The following is a 14,020-nucleotide window of genomic DNA, read 5'->3' as shown; positions in this document are numbered from 1 at the left end:
TCTCTAACTCACTTTCCTGTCGAAGGTTCTCTTGTCCCCATAGAAGTCTAGCGCCTCCTGGGCCAGGCGGTGGTGGTGGCTGTGCAGGAGGTAGCAGCAGATCATGACTCCCGTGCGACCCTGACCAGGAGAGGCAGAGACGAGTGTGGTGAGGGTGTGTGAACAAGGTGGGAAGGTGTAGTAGTAGTAGTAGTAGTAGTAGTAGTAGTAGTAGTAGTAGTAACAGTAGTAGTAGTAGTAGTAGTAGTAGTAGTAGTAGTAACAGTAGTAGTAGTAGTAGTAGTAGTAGTAGTAGTAGTAGTAGTAGTAGTAGTAGTAGTAGTAGTAGTAGTAACAGTAGTAGTAGTAGTAGTAGTAGTAGTAGTAGTAGTAGATGATAAAATTTGATATATGAGATAATAAGATGCTTGACTCAGTCTTGAATAATGCAAATAGGTATGAACAAACAAGCAGGATAATAAATCACACACACACACACACACACACACACACACACACACACACACACACATGGACATGGACATGCACACGCACACGCACACACACACACACACACACACATTTGGATTTAGAAAAGGGAAATCGTGTCACTAACTTACTCTGTTTCTACTCAAGAGCAATAGACGTGGTGTAAGAGAAAGAAGGGTGGGCTGATTGTGTATATCGCAATTTGAAAAAAGCTTTTGACGAGGTATTGCACAAAAGGTTAATCTGGAAACTACAGTAGTGGGAAGGAATGGGCGGAAAGGTTATTGAGTGGATGAAGGATTAATTATTGGGAACAGAAATGAGGACAGTGATTAGAGAGAAGAAATCAAATTGGAAGAGAGTAGAGTGGAGTTCCCCAAGGCTCAGTTCTGGCACCAATAATGTTCATAATATATATAAATGACATTCCAAAGGGTATAAAAAGTTATATAAGCCTTTTCGTAGATGATGCAAAGTTAATAAGAAAAGTGAGGACGGAGGAAGACTGTGAGGAGCTGCAAAAAGACCTGGACAGTGTACAGATGGAGCCAGTTATTGGAGATGGAATTTAATGTAAACAAGTGCCACGTTATGGAAATGGGAAAAAAAAGCACATAAACAAGCTGTTTGGAGAAACCTACAGGATGATGCATGCAAAATATAAGGGTATCATTAAATTTTATGGACAAAGAAATGATAAAGAGAATAATAACAACAATGATAAGACCAAAGCCTGAATATGCTGCAACTGTGGCTGACTCACAAAAAGAAGGATATCAGAAAGTTAGAAAGGATACAGAGAATTGCAACTAAAATGGTCCCAGAACTCTCGAATATGACGTATGAAGACAGATTGAAGGAGATGGACTTGACGACACTGGAACAAAGAAGGGAGAGAGGAGATCTGATCACGCTGTACAAGTTGGTAAATAAGTTTGATGAGGTGGACAGAAATGATCTCTTCTTAACTGCAAGAACACAGGGGCTGAGAGGACATAGGAAGAAACTTAATAAAGGAACCTGTTTGAGTGACTTAAAAAAGTATAGTTTTCCACATAGAAGTGTTAACACATGGAACAGCTTGTGGGAAGAGGTGGTGGAGGCGAGCAGTGTCCAACAAATGAAGGAAAGGCTGGATGAATGTAGATATGGGACTATTGGAGCTAAGCTCAGGCCCGGTAGACTACAAATAGGTAAATACAAATGTTAATACACACACACACACACACACACACACACACACACACACACATGCAGGAAGATTTAAATGAGAAACATGAATGGAGTAAAAAATGGGAAATGGAGTTCACTGAAAAGAAGTGTCACAATGAAAATGGGCAAGAGTAAAAATGGACCATGTGGAATGTTAAAGATGGGAGGGACAATCATTGACACAGTGAAGGAAGAAAAAGACTTAGGAATTATAATACATGATACACTGACACCTGAGAAGCATATAAACAAGATATTCGGAGAAACATACAGTCTGCTGCAAAAAATTAGAGATACATTTCACAACTTGGATGGGGACATAATGAAGAAAACATTAACAACATTGATTAGACCAAGGCTAGAGTATGTGGCAGCTGTCTAGTTACCACACAAGAAAAAGGACATACAGAAACTTGAAAGGATTCAAAGGATTGCGACTAAGATGGTACCAGACCTATCAAGCCTGCCATATGAGACTAGATTAGAGGAACTGGGCTTACCAACACTGGAAGAAAGAAGAGAGAAGACCTGAAAGCATTGTACAGGAATACAAGTGGAATGGACGTGTTGAATAGAAATTATTTAACGGAGATGGAAGGGAGGAGGCAACTAAGAGGACAGGGTAAAAAAATTGAGAAAGGGGACTTGTTTGAAAGACCTCAAGAAGTTCAATTTTCCATACAGGAGTGTGGATATGTGGAATGGACTTGGGAAAGACATTGTTGAAGGAAAAGTTGGACAAATATAGATTGGGAGACAGGACTGACCGAGCTTGAGCTCAGGCCCTGTATAGAACAAATAGGTAAATATATACACACACACACACACACACACACACACACACACACACCTTGCCCGCTTTGCAGTGCACAACGGCCACATTCTTCTGGTCCTGCGAGAGCCACTTGCCAATGTCATTGCACAACGGCTGAATGTCTATGAGGGGTGGAGGGTTGTGGTCGGCGAAGGGGAAGGTGTGGACGCGGTTGTGGAAGCGCGAGACGTCATACGAACGGTTCCTCTCTGAACACCTGTAGAGAGATAACCGTAACAGTTAAAAGAAAAAAATGATAGAAATAGCAATAATAATAACAATAATAATAATAATAATAATAATAATAATAATAATAATAATAATAATAATAATAATAATAATAATAATATGTAAAAGTTGATCCCAGAATGTTAGATTCATAAATACATTAAGCCTCCTTGAAAAGAAGTAGTAGTAGTAGTAGTAGTAGTAGTAGTAGTAGTAGTAGTAGTAGTAGTAGTAGTAGTAGTAGTAGTAGTAGTAGTAGTAATAGTAGTAGTAGTAGTAGTAGTAGTAGTAGTAGTAGTAGTAGTAATAGTAGTAGTAGTAGTAGTAGTAGTAGTAGTAATAGTAGTAGTAGTAGTAGTAGTAGTAGTAGTAGTAGTAGTAGTTGCAATCATGCCATAAATTTAGGTTCACCACACATGTAGATTAGAGAGGAGGGACACAAAGTAAATGCCATACGGTCAGGCTCACAACCCAGCATAAAGAGGAGCAGTGCAAAGCAGGGGCACAGGGATGAGCACTGGTGGTTGCCAATTAGCATGTGCCAGTCCAGTTGTAGTCTGATTTCAGTGAGTCAGACAAACACAATCTCCAGCTTCACTCCTTCAGCCTTTGCCCTTTTACCAACAATAGCATCAGGTGGAGAGCTGTTATTCTTTTTTTTTTTGGGGGGGGAGGGGGGGTCACTACCAATCAGTTACTGCATGTTGATCTTAAAATGAATATTCGACCAATTTCTTTCCCCAGAGGTAAAAATCTATCAAGAGAATGAGTCTTAGTACAGCCTAATAAAACATGATGAGCCTGTTCTTATAATGTGAACAGTTTTTGTTGGAACAGACCATGGTGCTCATCACATCATAAAAGAAGAAAAAGAAAAAAATGGGGATGAAAAATATTTATCAATGTTACCTGACACTAAACACTGTCCAGCATAAAAAAACAATGATTACTTTAGGGCATAGCTTTGTCCCTTTACCTCTCACCTGTTTATCGAGACAGCACAAAGTGGGTAGACATGTCATTCACTATTCACTCACTATTGATCAGTTATAAAGTCACAAGAAAATGTAATTGACTTAGGAAGAGAATATGTCATAAGAGTAAATTATAATATCACTTAAAGAAACAGTTTGTCAGCACACACCAAGGCGGTTAAGATGAAGTGAGCATAACATTAACCTGTTAATTGTGAACCCCTTCCCCCCTTGGACCATTCCTTAGTGAGTGACATCTGCCTGCATATACACCTGATTTATTAAACGTCAAAAATTAGTCTTTATTAACCCCTTGACTGCGGATTTCCTACAAGAAGACATCACCAAGCTACAGGAATGGAGCAAAAAGTGGCTGCTATAATTCAATGAAGAAAAATGTAAAGTAATGCACCTTGGGAGGGGAAGTCCAGCATACCAATACCACATGAGAAACACTCCACTATCCACCACAGAGGCAGAGAGAGACCTGGAAGTATATGTTACCTGGCTACCAGTGAAGGCCAAATCCGTGCCAATCGCAGCGAATGGGTTAACAAAGATACGGCTGACTTGTCTTTTTTGACCTATTTTTCAAGGCTTGGGTAGCTGGTTTTGTTGGTTTTTATATCCCTTTTCATGGCTGAGTTTGAAATATGTCAACTAATCTCTGTGAAAATCCAACACTACACAACACAACACTCTCCACCCCAAAAATGGAAGGAAAAGTGGACCAGATTCTACTAGATCAAGGCACCACCTGTCAACCCCCCCACCACATCTTCAGTCAGTCGCCCAGTGGTCACGATGGAGGCTGGAAAGTTGGGTTTTGATGGGAAGACACAAATGAGTGGATAGTTTAAAATAATGCCACACTCAGAGGATTGAAGGAACAATGTGTGAGCACTGTTTTAAGACTTGATGGGACAGGTAATGGTTTACTTTCCTACTTCAGCTTAATTTCCAGGGTAATGTTTTCATACCTATTGTTACCACACACTAAAATGATGCCTCTGGTTAATAAAAAATGCCACACACAGAGGGTTGAACAAACAATATGTGAGTGCTGTTTTAAGCCTCCATGGACAAGGCAATGGTTCACTTTCCTACTTCAGCTTAATCTTCCAGGGTAATGTTTTCATACCTATAGTTACCACACACTAAAATGATGCCTCTGGTTAATAAAAAATGCCACACTCAGAGGGTTGAACAAACAATATGTGAGCACTGTTTTAAGCCTCCATGGGCCAGGCAATGGTTCACTTTCCTACTTCAACTTAATCTTCCAGGGTAATATTTTCATACCTATAGTTACCAAACACTAAATTGATGCTCTGGTTAAAAAAAATTACACACTCAGAGGGTTAAAGGAACAATATATGAGCGCTGTTTTAAGACGCAATGGGCCAGGCAATGGTTCACTCTCCTACTTCAGCTTAATTTTCCAGGGTAATATTTTCATACCTATAGTTACCACACACTAAACTAAAAATGCCACACTCAGAGGGTTGAAGGAAATATATGAGCGCTGATTTAAGACTCAATGGGGCAGGCAATGGTTCACTCTCCTACTTCAGCTTAATTTTCCAGGGTAATATTTTCATACCTATAGTTACTACACACTAAATTGATGCTCTGGTTAAAAAAAATGCCACACTCAGAAGGTTAAAGGAACAATATATGAGCACTGTTTTAAGACTTGATGGGGCAGGCAATGGTTCACTCTCCTACTTCCAGCTTAATTTTCCAGGGTAATATTTTCATACCTATAGTTACCACACACTAAACTAAAAATGCCGCACTCAGAGGGTTGAAGGAAATATATGAGCGCTGATTTAAGACTCAATGGGCCAGGCAATGGTTCACTTTCTTACTTCAGCTTAATTTTCCAGGGTAATATTTTCATACCTATAGTTACCACACACTAAAATGATGCTTCTGGTTAAAAATAATGCCACACTGAGAGGGTTGAAGGAACAATGTGTGGGCGTTATTTTAAGACTCCATGGGCCACGCAATAGTTCACTTTCTTACTTTAGCTTAATCTTCCAGGGTAATATTTTCATACCTACAGTTACCACGCACTAAAATGATGCTTCTGGTTAAAATAAATGCCACACTCAGAGGGTTGAAGGATCAATATGTGGGCATTATTTTAAGACTCCATGGGCCAGGCAATGGTTCACTTTCTTACTTTAGCTTAATCTTCCAGGGTAATATTTTCATACCTACAGTTACCACGCACTAAAATGATGCTTCTGGTTAAAAAAAATGCCACACTCAGAGGGTTGAAGCAAATATATGAGCACTGATTTATGACTCAATGGGGCAGGCAATGGTTCACTCTCCTACTTCAGCTTAATCTTCCAGGGTAATATTTTCATACCTACAGTCAGCACACACCATGTTGGTTCATTAGCCCTGCCCCCTCCCTCCACAGTAGCACTAACTCCTAAATCCAACTTCCTTTCATCTAACCAATCAGCTCCTGTAGCTTTGAACGATGGGGCAGGACTTCTGGAACAACTTAGAGTCATTTATAAACATTATGGCGCCCAATCACACACATTTGACAAGGCTTTCGTAGAAGATTTGAGCATTTCCAGGGAGAGTTTTATGACCCCGCTGGTAGTTTGATCATTCTTCTGTACCATGAACGTAATAAAAACACTCATTAGAACCCGACGGATCTTCTTTTCGACCTTTGGAAATAGTTGATGTGAGAGGTGCAAGCATCTGAGAAAACTGTCCTAAGTAAACGGTGACTATGCTATTAAATGGAACAGTGCATACAAAATCCCCGACATATCCTAATGATGCTAACAATGATATCAATGATGAATAGTTAAATAATAATAAAAATGATAGTAATGCTAGTAGATACGTAAATGAATGGATGAGAGAGAGAGAGAGAGAGAGAGAGAGAGAGAGAGAGAGAGAGAGAGAGAGAGAGAGAGAGAGAGAGAGAGAGAGAGAGAGAATATTGAGTAGAGGGGAGAGAAAAAGAGGCATTAAAGGGAAGGCATGGATAGGCCTGTGAGGAAGAGGGAAAAAAGAGGAGGAGGAGGAGGAGGCAAATTGAAAGGTTAGATAAGAACAAATGAAGAGGAGGAGGAGGAGGAGGAGGAGGAGGAGGAGATGAAAGAAGGAAGAGAAAGAGAAAAAGAAGAAAAGAGAATTAGACATAGAAGGAAGAGGAGGAGAGGAAGGAAGGAAGAAGAGGAGGAGAAGGAGGAGAAGAAAGAGGACAACCAAGCAAAGGAAAAAGAGAAAGATGAAGAAGGAAAAGACAGAGGAGGAGGAGGAGGAGGAGGTGAAAGAGGAGAGAGAGAAGAAGGAAAACACGGAGGAGGAAAGAGAGGGGAGAGGAGGAGAGGGGGAGAGGAGGGACAGGTCTGAAGAGAGGCATCAGAGGGGCAAACTAAAGGGGAGGAGAGAAGGAGAGTTGAGTTAAAGAAGGAAAAGAAAAAAAAGAGAAGGGAATGAAACAAAATAAGGCACATAGCAAACTGGGTAAGGAAAACACACACACACACACACACACACACACACACACACACACACACACACAATCCAAAATCAGTAATGGAACCGGTACAGTGGAAACTAATAAACAAAGTGGAGCAGGACTGTGACAAAATAGTAACAGAAATGAGGAAGTTGAGAGTGGAGTTTGGGGAAGTGATTCAGGCACTGACCGAAGAGAAAAAGAGATCATGAGGCAAGGAGAAGAGACAAGGAGACAAAGAAAATGGTAGAGAACTTGAGGGAAGAAATAATTAAATTGACTAAGGAACAGCTGGAAAGACAAAAAAAAAAATAGCACAAATGAAGATGGAAAAATAGATACAAATTTTGAAAAAGGAAAGAGAGGTTAGTGTGATGGAGATAAACGAAGACAAGGAGAAGATGTAAGAAATGATAAAAAGAGGCAGCAGAGAAGATAGAGGAAAAGATTAAGCATGTGGTCAATGATGAATTGAAGGAGTGGAGAAGTGAAAAAGACAAGGAAAAAACAAGCTTTAGGAAAATCCTAGAGCAGCAACAGGAACAGAGGCAAGACATAGAAAAAGAAGTTGTGAATGTACTAGAAAAAAGAGAAACAATGGTGAGGGACATGGCAGAAAAGAAAAAATTGTGTCATAGTGTTTGGCGTCAAAGAGTTACACAAAGGTACACAAAGGAAGAACAAACAACAGCAGACCTGCTGGTCCTTACGAGGCTGTTTGTGACAAGCTACACTAACTATCTAATCAAAGGTAGAAGATGAAGGACGGCAAAGGCGAAGGCGAGAGGAGTAAGGTGAAAAACATATTGAGAAATGTAAATACGTACTGAAGAGAAGGAAAAGTCTGAGGAAGAAGTAGATGAAATAGCTAGATTGGGAAGATACAAGGAAGGAAAAAACAAACCATTAAAGATAAAGCTAAGGTCCCAAATGGCAAGAGAAACCATACTAAATAGGTCATGGAAACTAAACAACTCTGAAGAATATAAGCAAATATATGTGAGGAGAAATATGTCACAGGATGAAAGAATGAAAGTAAAGGAAATGATAAATGAAGCGAAAAAAAAGAAATGATGTAAAATCAGAAGAAGAAAAGAAGAATTTTTTTTGGAGAATGAAGGATGATAAACTGATGAAGTGGTGGATAGTAGGTGAAAAGGGGGAGTAAGGGTGTTGATAGAAAGAGGGGAAAGAAAGGGAGAAGGGAAGAAAGGTTCAAAGATTGCATACACAAACATAGATGGTCTTGTATCCAAGAAAATTGAACTAACTGATTATTTAAGGGAGAGTGATCCAGATATTATATGCATAGTTGAAACAAAACTTGTAAAAGAACTGGAACTTGTGCTGGAGGGAAAGAGCAAGTACAACATTTGGAGAAAAGACAGGAAAGAAGAAAAGGGAGGAAGAGTGATGATAATGACGAAACAAAACTTGAAAGTGATTGAAGTGAGATATGGAAATGACAGTGCGGAGGTGATGGCTGTGCAGGTACTGGTAAAAGGTGAAGAGAAGACTAACATAATAACAGCCTATGTTCCCTAGAACCAAAAGTTGGAATGAAGTAAGATACAACGCTATACTGGAAGATACAATACGGGCACTGACAGACGAAATAAAAAATAATAAAAAGGTAATATTAACAGGAGACCAATTGCAAAGAAGTGAAATGGGAAGATTATGCAACGGAAGGTGGTGAAAATACTTGGGGAAGTAAACTATTGAAGCTGGTAACAGATAACCTGATGATGCAGTGGGTGCAAGGAGAAATAAGGTTGAGAGGGGATGATGTACCATCAAGACTCAACCTAATTTTCACAAAAAGCATGGAGTTGGATGAAGGAGTCAGTCATGAGTGCTCCTTAGGAAAAAGCGACCATGAACTATTGGAGATGAAAACTTTGGAAGGATGTGAATATCGAGAAGAGGCTTATAAGGAAAAAGGAAAAACTATGCTAAGGCATATTACAATACCCTCTCGAGTTTCGCGCTTGCTTCATTCCGATGTATAGCGCTAAACTCAAGGATCGCGAAACTCGAGGTATTGAAATACATGAAAAAGCGCTTATTGGTTCCGACCCGTGGAAAAAAATTACTTTTTTATTTTTATTTGACTCCCTTGTTATCACAATTCTTATCGACTTTGCTCTCTTGTTATCTCAAAATACATACCTTGTAATAGGCAGAAAATGAGAAGTGAGAACAGGTCGTTCTGAAGCCACAGTTGAAGGCGGCTGCCTTACAATTGGCTGGCAGTTCTGAATACACACTTGTGATCCACGTGGTGTCGTCTGCTAATGTAAGGGTGGTTGCTCACGGTCACTCATGGGACAGTTGGACAAACCTATAGCTTCTGGTAGTTTTCTGTGTTATGGTATAATCTACTAACTCTTTCTGTTATATATCATCAAATCACTAACATCATGATTGACTTTTCAATGCCTATTGAACGTAAACTGCCGCCGCAATCGCAAAATAGCTCACAGGGAGGTTCAACTTGCTTACTGCTTCCATGTTTCCCTCACCGCTCACAAAGACCACAAGCGGACAAAAAAGAACAAATCCAGGCAAATAAACATTTTTAATGCTGTGTATTCCCACAGCGCGCATGTGTGGTGGACAGCAGAATGGCTAATTTCAGCGGGAAGATATTTCTTGCAACACCGGCCAGTGTATAGTGGACCTTCTTCTTCTTTTGACCTGTAATGCTTTGTATTGCTTCTTAGGTCCTCCTCCACACTTTTATACTTCACAACATGCACTTAAGGCCGCTTTCACAGTCATTTTGTTTGTTTTGATCGTTGCCAATGGCGGCGATTGCCGCTCTAGTATTTCCACGTGAAACTGGCCAATGGTTAGTGATGTGACGTAATGGTATCGGAGGTATTGCCTTTACAATGGCACCTCGTGGCAGTTGTGGGGTTAGCCTCGCCCCGCAACTTACCACACACTCTCAACACCTGTCACTTTCTCTGCAGCCACCACTACCCCATAGGCCAATTTCACGTGGGAAACTATAGCGTCGATCGCCGCCATTGGTAACAATCAAAACAAACAGTGACTGTGAAAGCGGCCCTTAGTTACTTAACAGTGCGCACTTATACACTTCACCCTGAACTTAGGTGTTTTTCTGTTCTTTTCTTTCCCTGATTTTGCTTTTCTATGCCCTTTTGCTATTTCCCACTGTTACTTTTCACCGTTGCTGCCATGCATTACAAGTCAAAAGAAGAAGAAGAAGAGGAAAACATCACTGGGAGAGTTACAATTTTCATAGGCTCAGGAAAAAAGTTGTTTGGACTGTGGTTCCCCAGCACGGGGTGTTCTCTTATCTTGTTAATCAAGCAGTAAGCAAAGCAGCTCTGCCAGTCCATTTTACGAGTCTCTTGGTGGGCCATCTTCCACTGCTCCTCACTCCTCGGCCACTGCTGTCATTTGTTTATTTACATGCAGCCGTTCGGTACCCAAGTACCCACACTCGTACTCACAACCGTTTTCCATTCATAGACAACCAACAACTCGCTCCCGGTTGGGCATACGGGCAACCGCGGTTGCCCATAGCCCCAATGGTTGGACACCACCTTTTACGGCAGCACGCATGACGCCGACAGTAGGTAGACGTGACCCGTACATGTCAAAGGAGCGCGAAACTCGTGGCGGTAATGTGCGAAAGTCTTGATAGTAAGAATTTAGGACTAAGCGCTAAACTCGAGAGGGTACTTTATATTGGACTCAAGACTCTTTGGTGGGGTAGACTGGACTGATATGAAGAAGAGTACTAATATTCAAGAGAGAGATGACATTTTTATGAATATTTACAACAGAGGAATAGAGATATAAGTTCCATTCTATACAGTAAAAACTAAAGGAGAGAAAACATGGTTTGGATGGAGGAGTGAAACAGCAAGAAGAAATAGAAATAAGGCATGGAGGAATTTAAAGAAAAGACCAAATAAGAACAACAGGGACAAATATAAAAAATCAAGAAATTAATATGTGAAAATAAGGAGAGAGGGAGGAAGCTAAATTTGAAAGGAGAATAGTTTTTAAATGTAAAGAACCAAAAATGTTTTATAAATTTGTAAATGGAAAGTTAAAAAGAAATAAAGGAGTGGAAAGGCTAAAGGAAAAAATGTAATCTACGAAAAGGACAAAGAAATTGCAGAAATATTAAATAAAATTTTTCATAGTGTTTACAAAAGAAACCAAATTTGAATAGGGTCTCGAAAATTGGAATGAGGGGAAACGGAATCACGTAAAGGTTGATAACGGAGAACTGATACAGCTGATGAAAACCTTAGATGGAAGGAAAGCTATGGGACCGGATGGAATCTCGGGACAAGTGCTAAAAGTGTAGAAATGAATTATTGGAGCCACTTTAAGACATAATAACATGCTCTTTAAATACAGGAAAAGTACCCTTAGAATGGAAGGGAGCGAACATTGTACTAATTTATAAAAGTGGAGATAAAACTGAACCACTGAATTATAGACCAGTATCTTTGACAAGTGTAATGTGCAAGATTTCTGAAAGTATAATAAAAAAGCGACGGGTTGAACATTTAGAAAGGGAAAAAAATATAAATGAAGGACAATTTGGATTTAGAAAAGGGAAATTATGTCACTTGATAAATGAAGGACAGTTTGGATTTAGAAAAGGGAAATTGTGTCACTAACTTACTATGTTTCTACTCAAGAGCAATAGATGTGGTGTAAGAGCGAGAAGGTGGGCTGATTGTGTATATCTCGATTTAAAAAAAGTTTTTGACAAGGTTCCGCACAAAAGGTTAATCTGGAAACTACAGCAGTGGGAAGGAATGGGCGGAAAAGTTATTGAGCGGATGAAGGATTACTTAACGGGAAGAGAAATGAGGACAGTATTTAGAGAGGAGAAATCAAATAGGAGGAGAGTAGAGTGGAGTTCCCCAAGGCTCAGTTCTGGCACCAATAATGTTCATAATATATATAAATGATATGCCAAAGGGTATAAAAAGTTATATGAGCCTTTTTGCAGACGATGCAAAGTTAATAAGGAAAGTGAAGATGGAGGAAGACTGTGAAGAACAGCAAAAAGACCTGGACAGAGTGTACAGATCAGTGGTTTCCAAACTTTTTTACATGATGCCCCCTATTGATTTCTAATAAATCCTCATGCCTCCCCATCCTTTGCTCTTATATATATATATATATATATATATATATATATATATATATATATATATATATATATATATATATATATATATATATATATATATATATATATATATATATATATATATATATATATATATATATATATATATATATATATATATATATATATATATATATATATATATATATATATATATATATATATATATATATATATATATATATATATATATATATATATATATATATATATATATATATATATATATATATATATATATATATATATATATATATGAGGATGATTCAAACGTGTTACTCCTTCATGTGTGTGTGTATTTACCCAGTTGTATTTACCTAGTTGTGACATACGGGAAAAGAGCTATGCTCGCGCTGTCCCATCTCCATATCCTCTCTTATCCAACTTTTCCTTAAAATCATGAATGTTTCTTGCCACCTCCTCCTTCAGTCCATTCCATAGCTCAATGCTTCTGTTTGGGAAGCTAAACTTTTTCACATCTCGCCTGCACGTGGTCGCCCTCAACTTCTTTCTATGTCCTCTCATTTCTCTCTCGTTCCACACACACAGGTCCTCTCTGTCTAGATTCTCCACCCCGCTGTGTGTGTGTGTGTGTGTGTGTGTGTGTGTGTGTGTGTGTGTGTATTTACCAAGTTGTGAAACACAGGAAAACAGCCATACTAGGCTCGTGCTGTCCCGTCTCCATAACGCTTATTATCCAGTTTGACTTTAAATTCATGAATCGTTTTTGCACACACAGTCTCCTCGTCAAGTCCATTCCATGTTGTTATGCTTCTGTATGGAAAACTGTATTTCTTGATGTCTCTCCTACAGTCGCTTTTCTTCAATTTCTTACCAATGCTTTTTGTCACACTTCTGTCATGTACCACTAGGTCTTCCCTCTCCAATTTCTCCAATCCCTCTTGTATCCTGTACAATGCTATTAGGTCCCCTCTCTCTCTTCTTCTCTCCAGTGTTGTTAGTCCCAATTTCTCCAGTCTTTCTTCATAAGTAAGTAATAAGTAATTTAGTCGCTGCTCTTTGTATTTTTTCCAACTTTCTAATTTCTTCCTTCAATCTAGGTGACCACACTAATGCTGCATATTCCAGTCTTGGACATATCATCAGTGTTGTTAGTTTCCTCACCATTTCTTCATCTAAGTATGTAAATGCTGCTTTTATGTTTCTAAGAAGATTGTGTGTTTCCCCAGTTATCCGGTCTATATGTTTTCCAAAGGATAACTTATCTGTTATGATCACTCCCAGATCTTTTTCTTCAGTTTTTTTCATGATTCTTTCATTACTCAGAGAGTAGTTCCCCGATATTCGTCTACTGCTCTTACCAAACTCTATCACGCTACACTTCTCTGTATTGAATGTCATTTCCCATTTGCGTGACCATTCACTTATTCTATCAAGATCTTGGCTCAGGGCTACACAATCATCCTCATAAGCCACCCTCCTCATTATTTTAGCATCATCAGCAAACATATTCATATAGCTTGTCACCCTTTCTGTCATGTCATTAATATAATTACAAACATAATCGGAGCCAACACCGATCCTTGGGAGACTCCACTAGTCACTTCCATCCAGCTTGATTTATTATTCCTAATTACTGTTCTCATTTCTCTCTTCATCAAAAA

At 39.1% G+C, this 14,020-nt stretch overlaps 1 protein-coding gene across 13 annotated transcripts in view; it reads right to left on the bottom strand.

Annotated features, from left to right (window-relative positions):
- Positions 1–14,020, bottom strand: part of LOC127000654 (phosphatidylinositol 3,4,5-trisphosphate 3-phosphatase and dual-specificity protein phosphatase PTEN-like) — a 110,818-nt gene that overhangs the window by 80,706 nt on the left and 16,092 nt on the right. For all 13 annotated transcript variants that reach the window (XR_007754368.1, XR_007754367.1, XR_007754369.1 and 10 more), the window contains exons 3-4: positions 2,531–2,711; positions 13–120 (exon numbers count right to left, since the gene is read on the bottom strand). Coding sequence is in view for 10 of the 13 variants with exons in the window: in XM_050864620.1 (XP_050720577.1) it covers positions 13–120; positions 2,531–2,711 (289 nt within the window). In the remaining 3 variants the exon portion in view is untranslated. The remainder of the gene's footprint in view (positions 1–12; positions 121–2,530; positions 2,712–14,020) is intronic.

The sequence above is a fragment of the Eriocheir sinensis genome, chromosome 19 (assembly GCF_024679095.1).
Source record: "Eriocheir sinensis breed Jianghai 21 chromosome 19, ASM2467909v1, whole genome shotgun sequence".
Classification (NCBI taxonomy): Eukaryota; Metazoa; Arthropoda; class Malacostraca; order Decapoda; family Varunidae; genus Eriocheir; species Eriocheir sinensis.
Note: the sequence above shows the minus strand (reverse complement) of the source record. Positions and strands in the feature narration are given on the sequence as shown.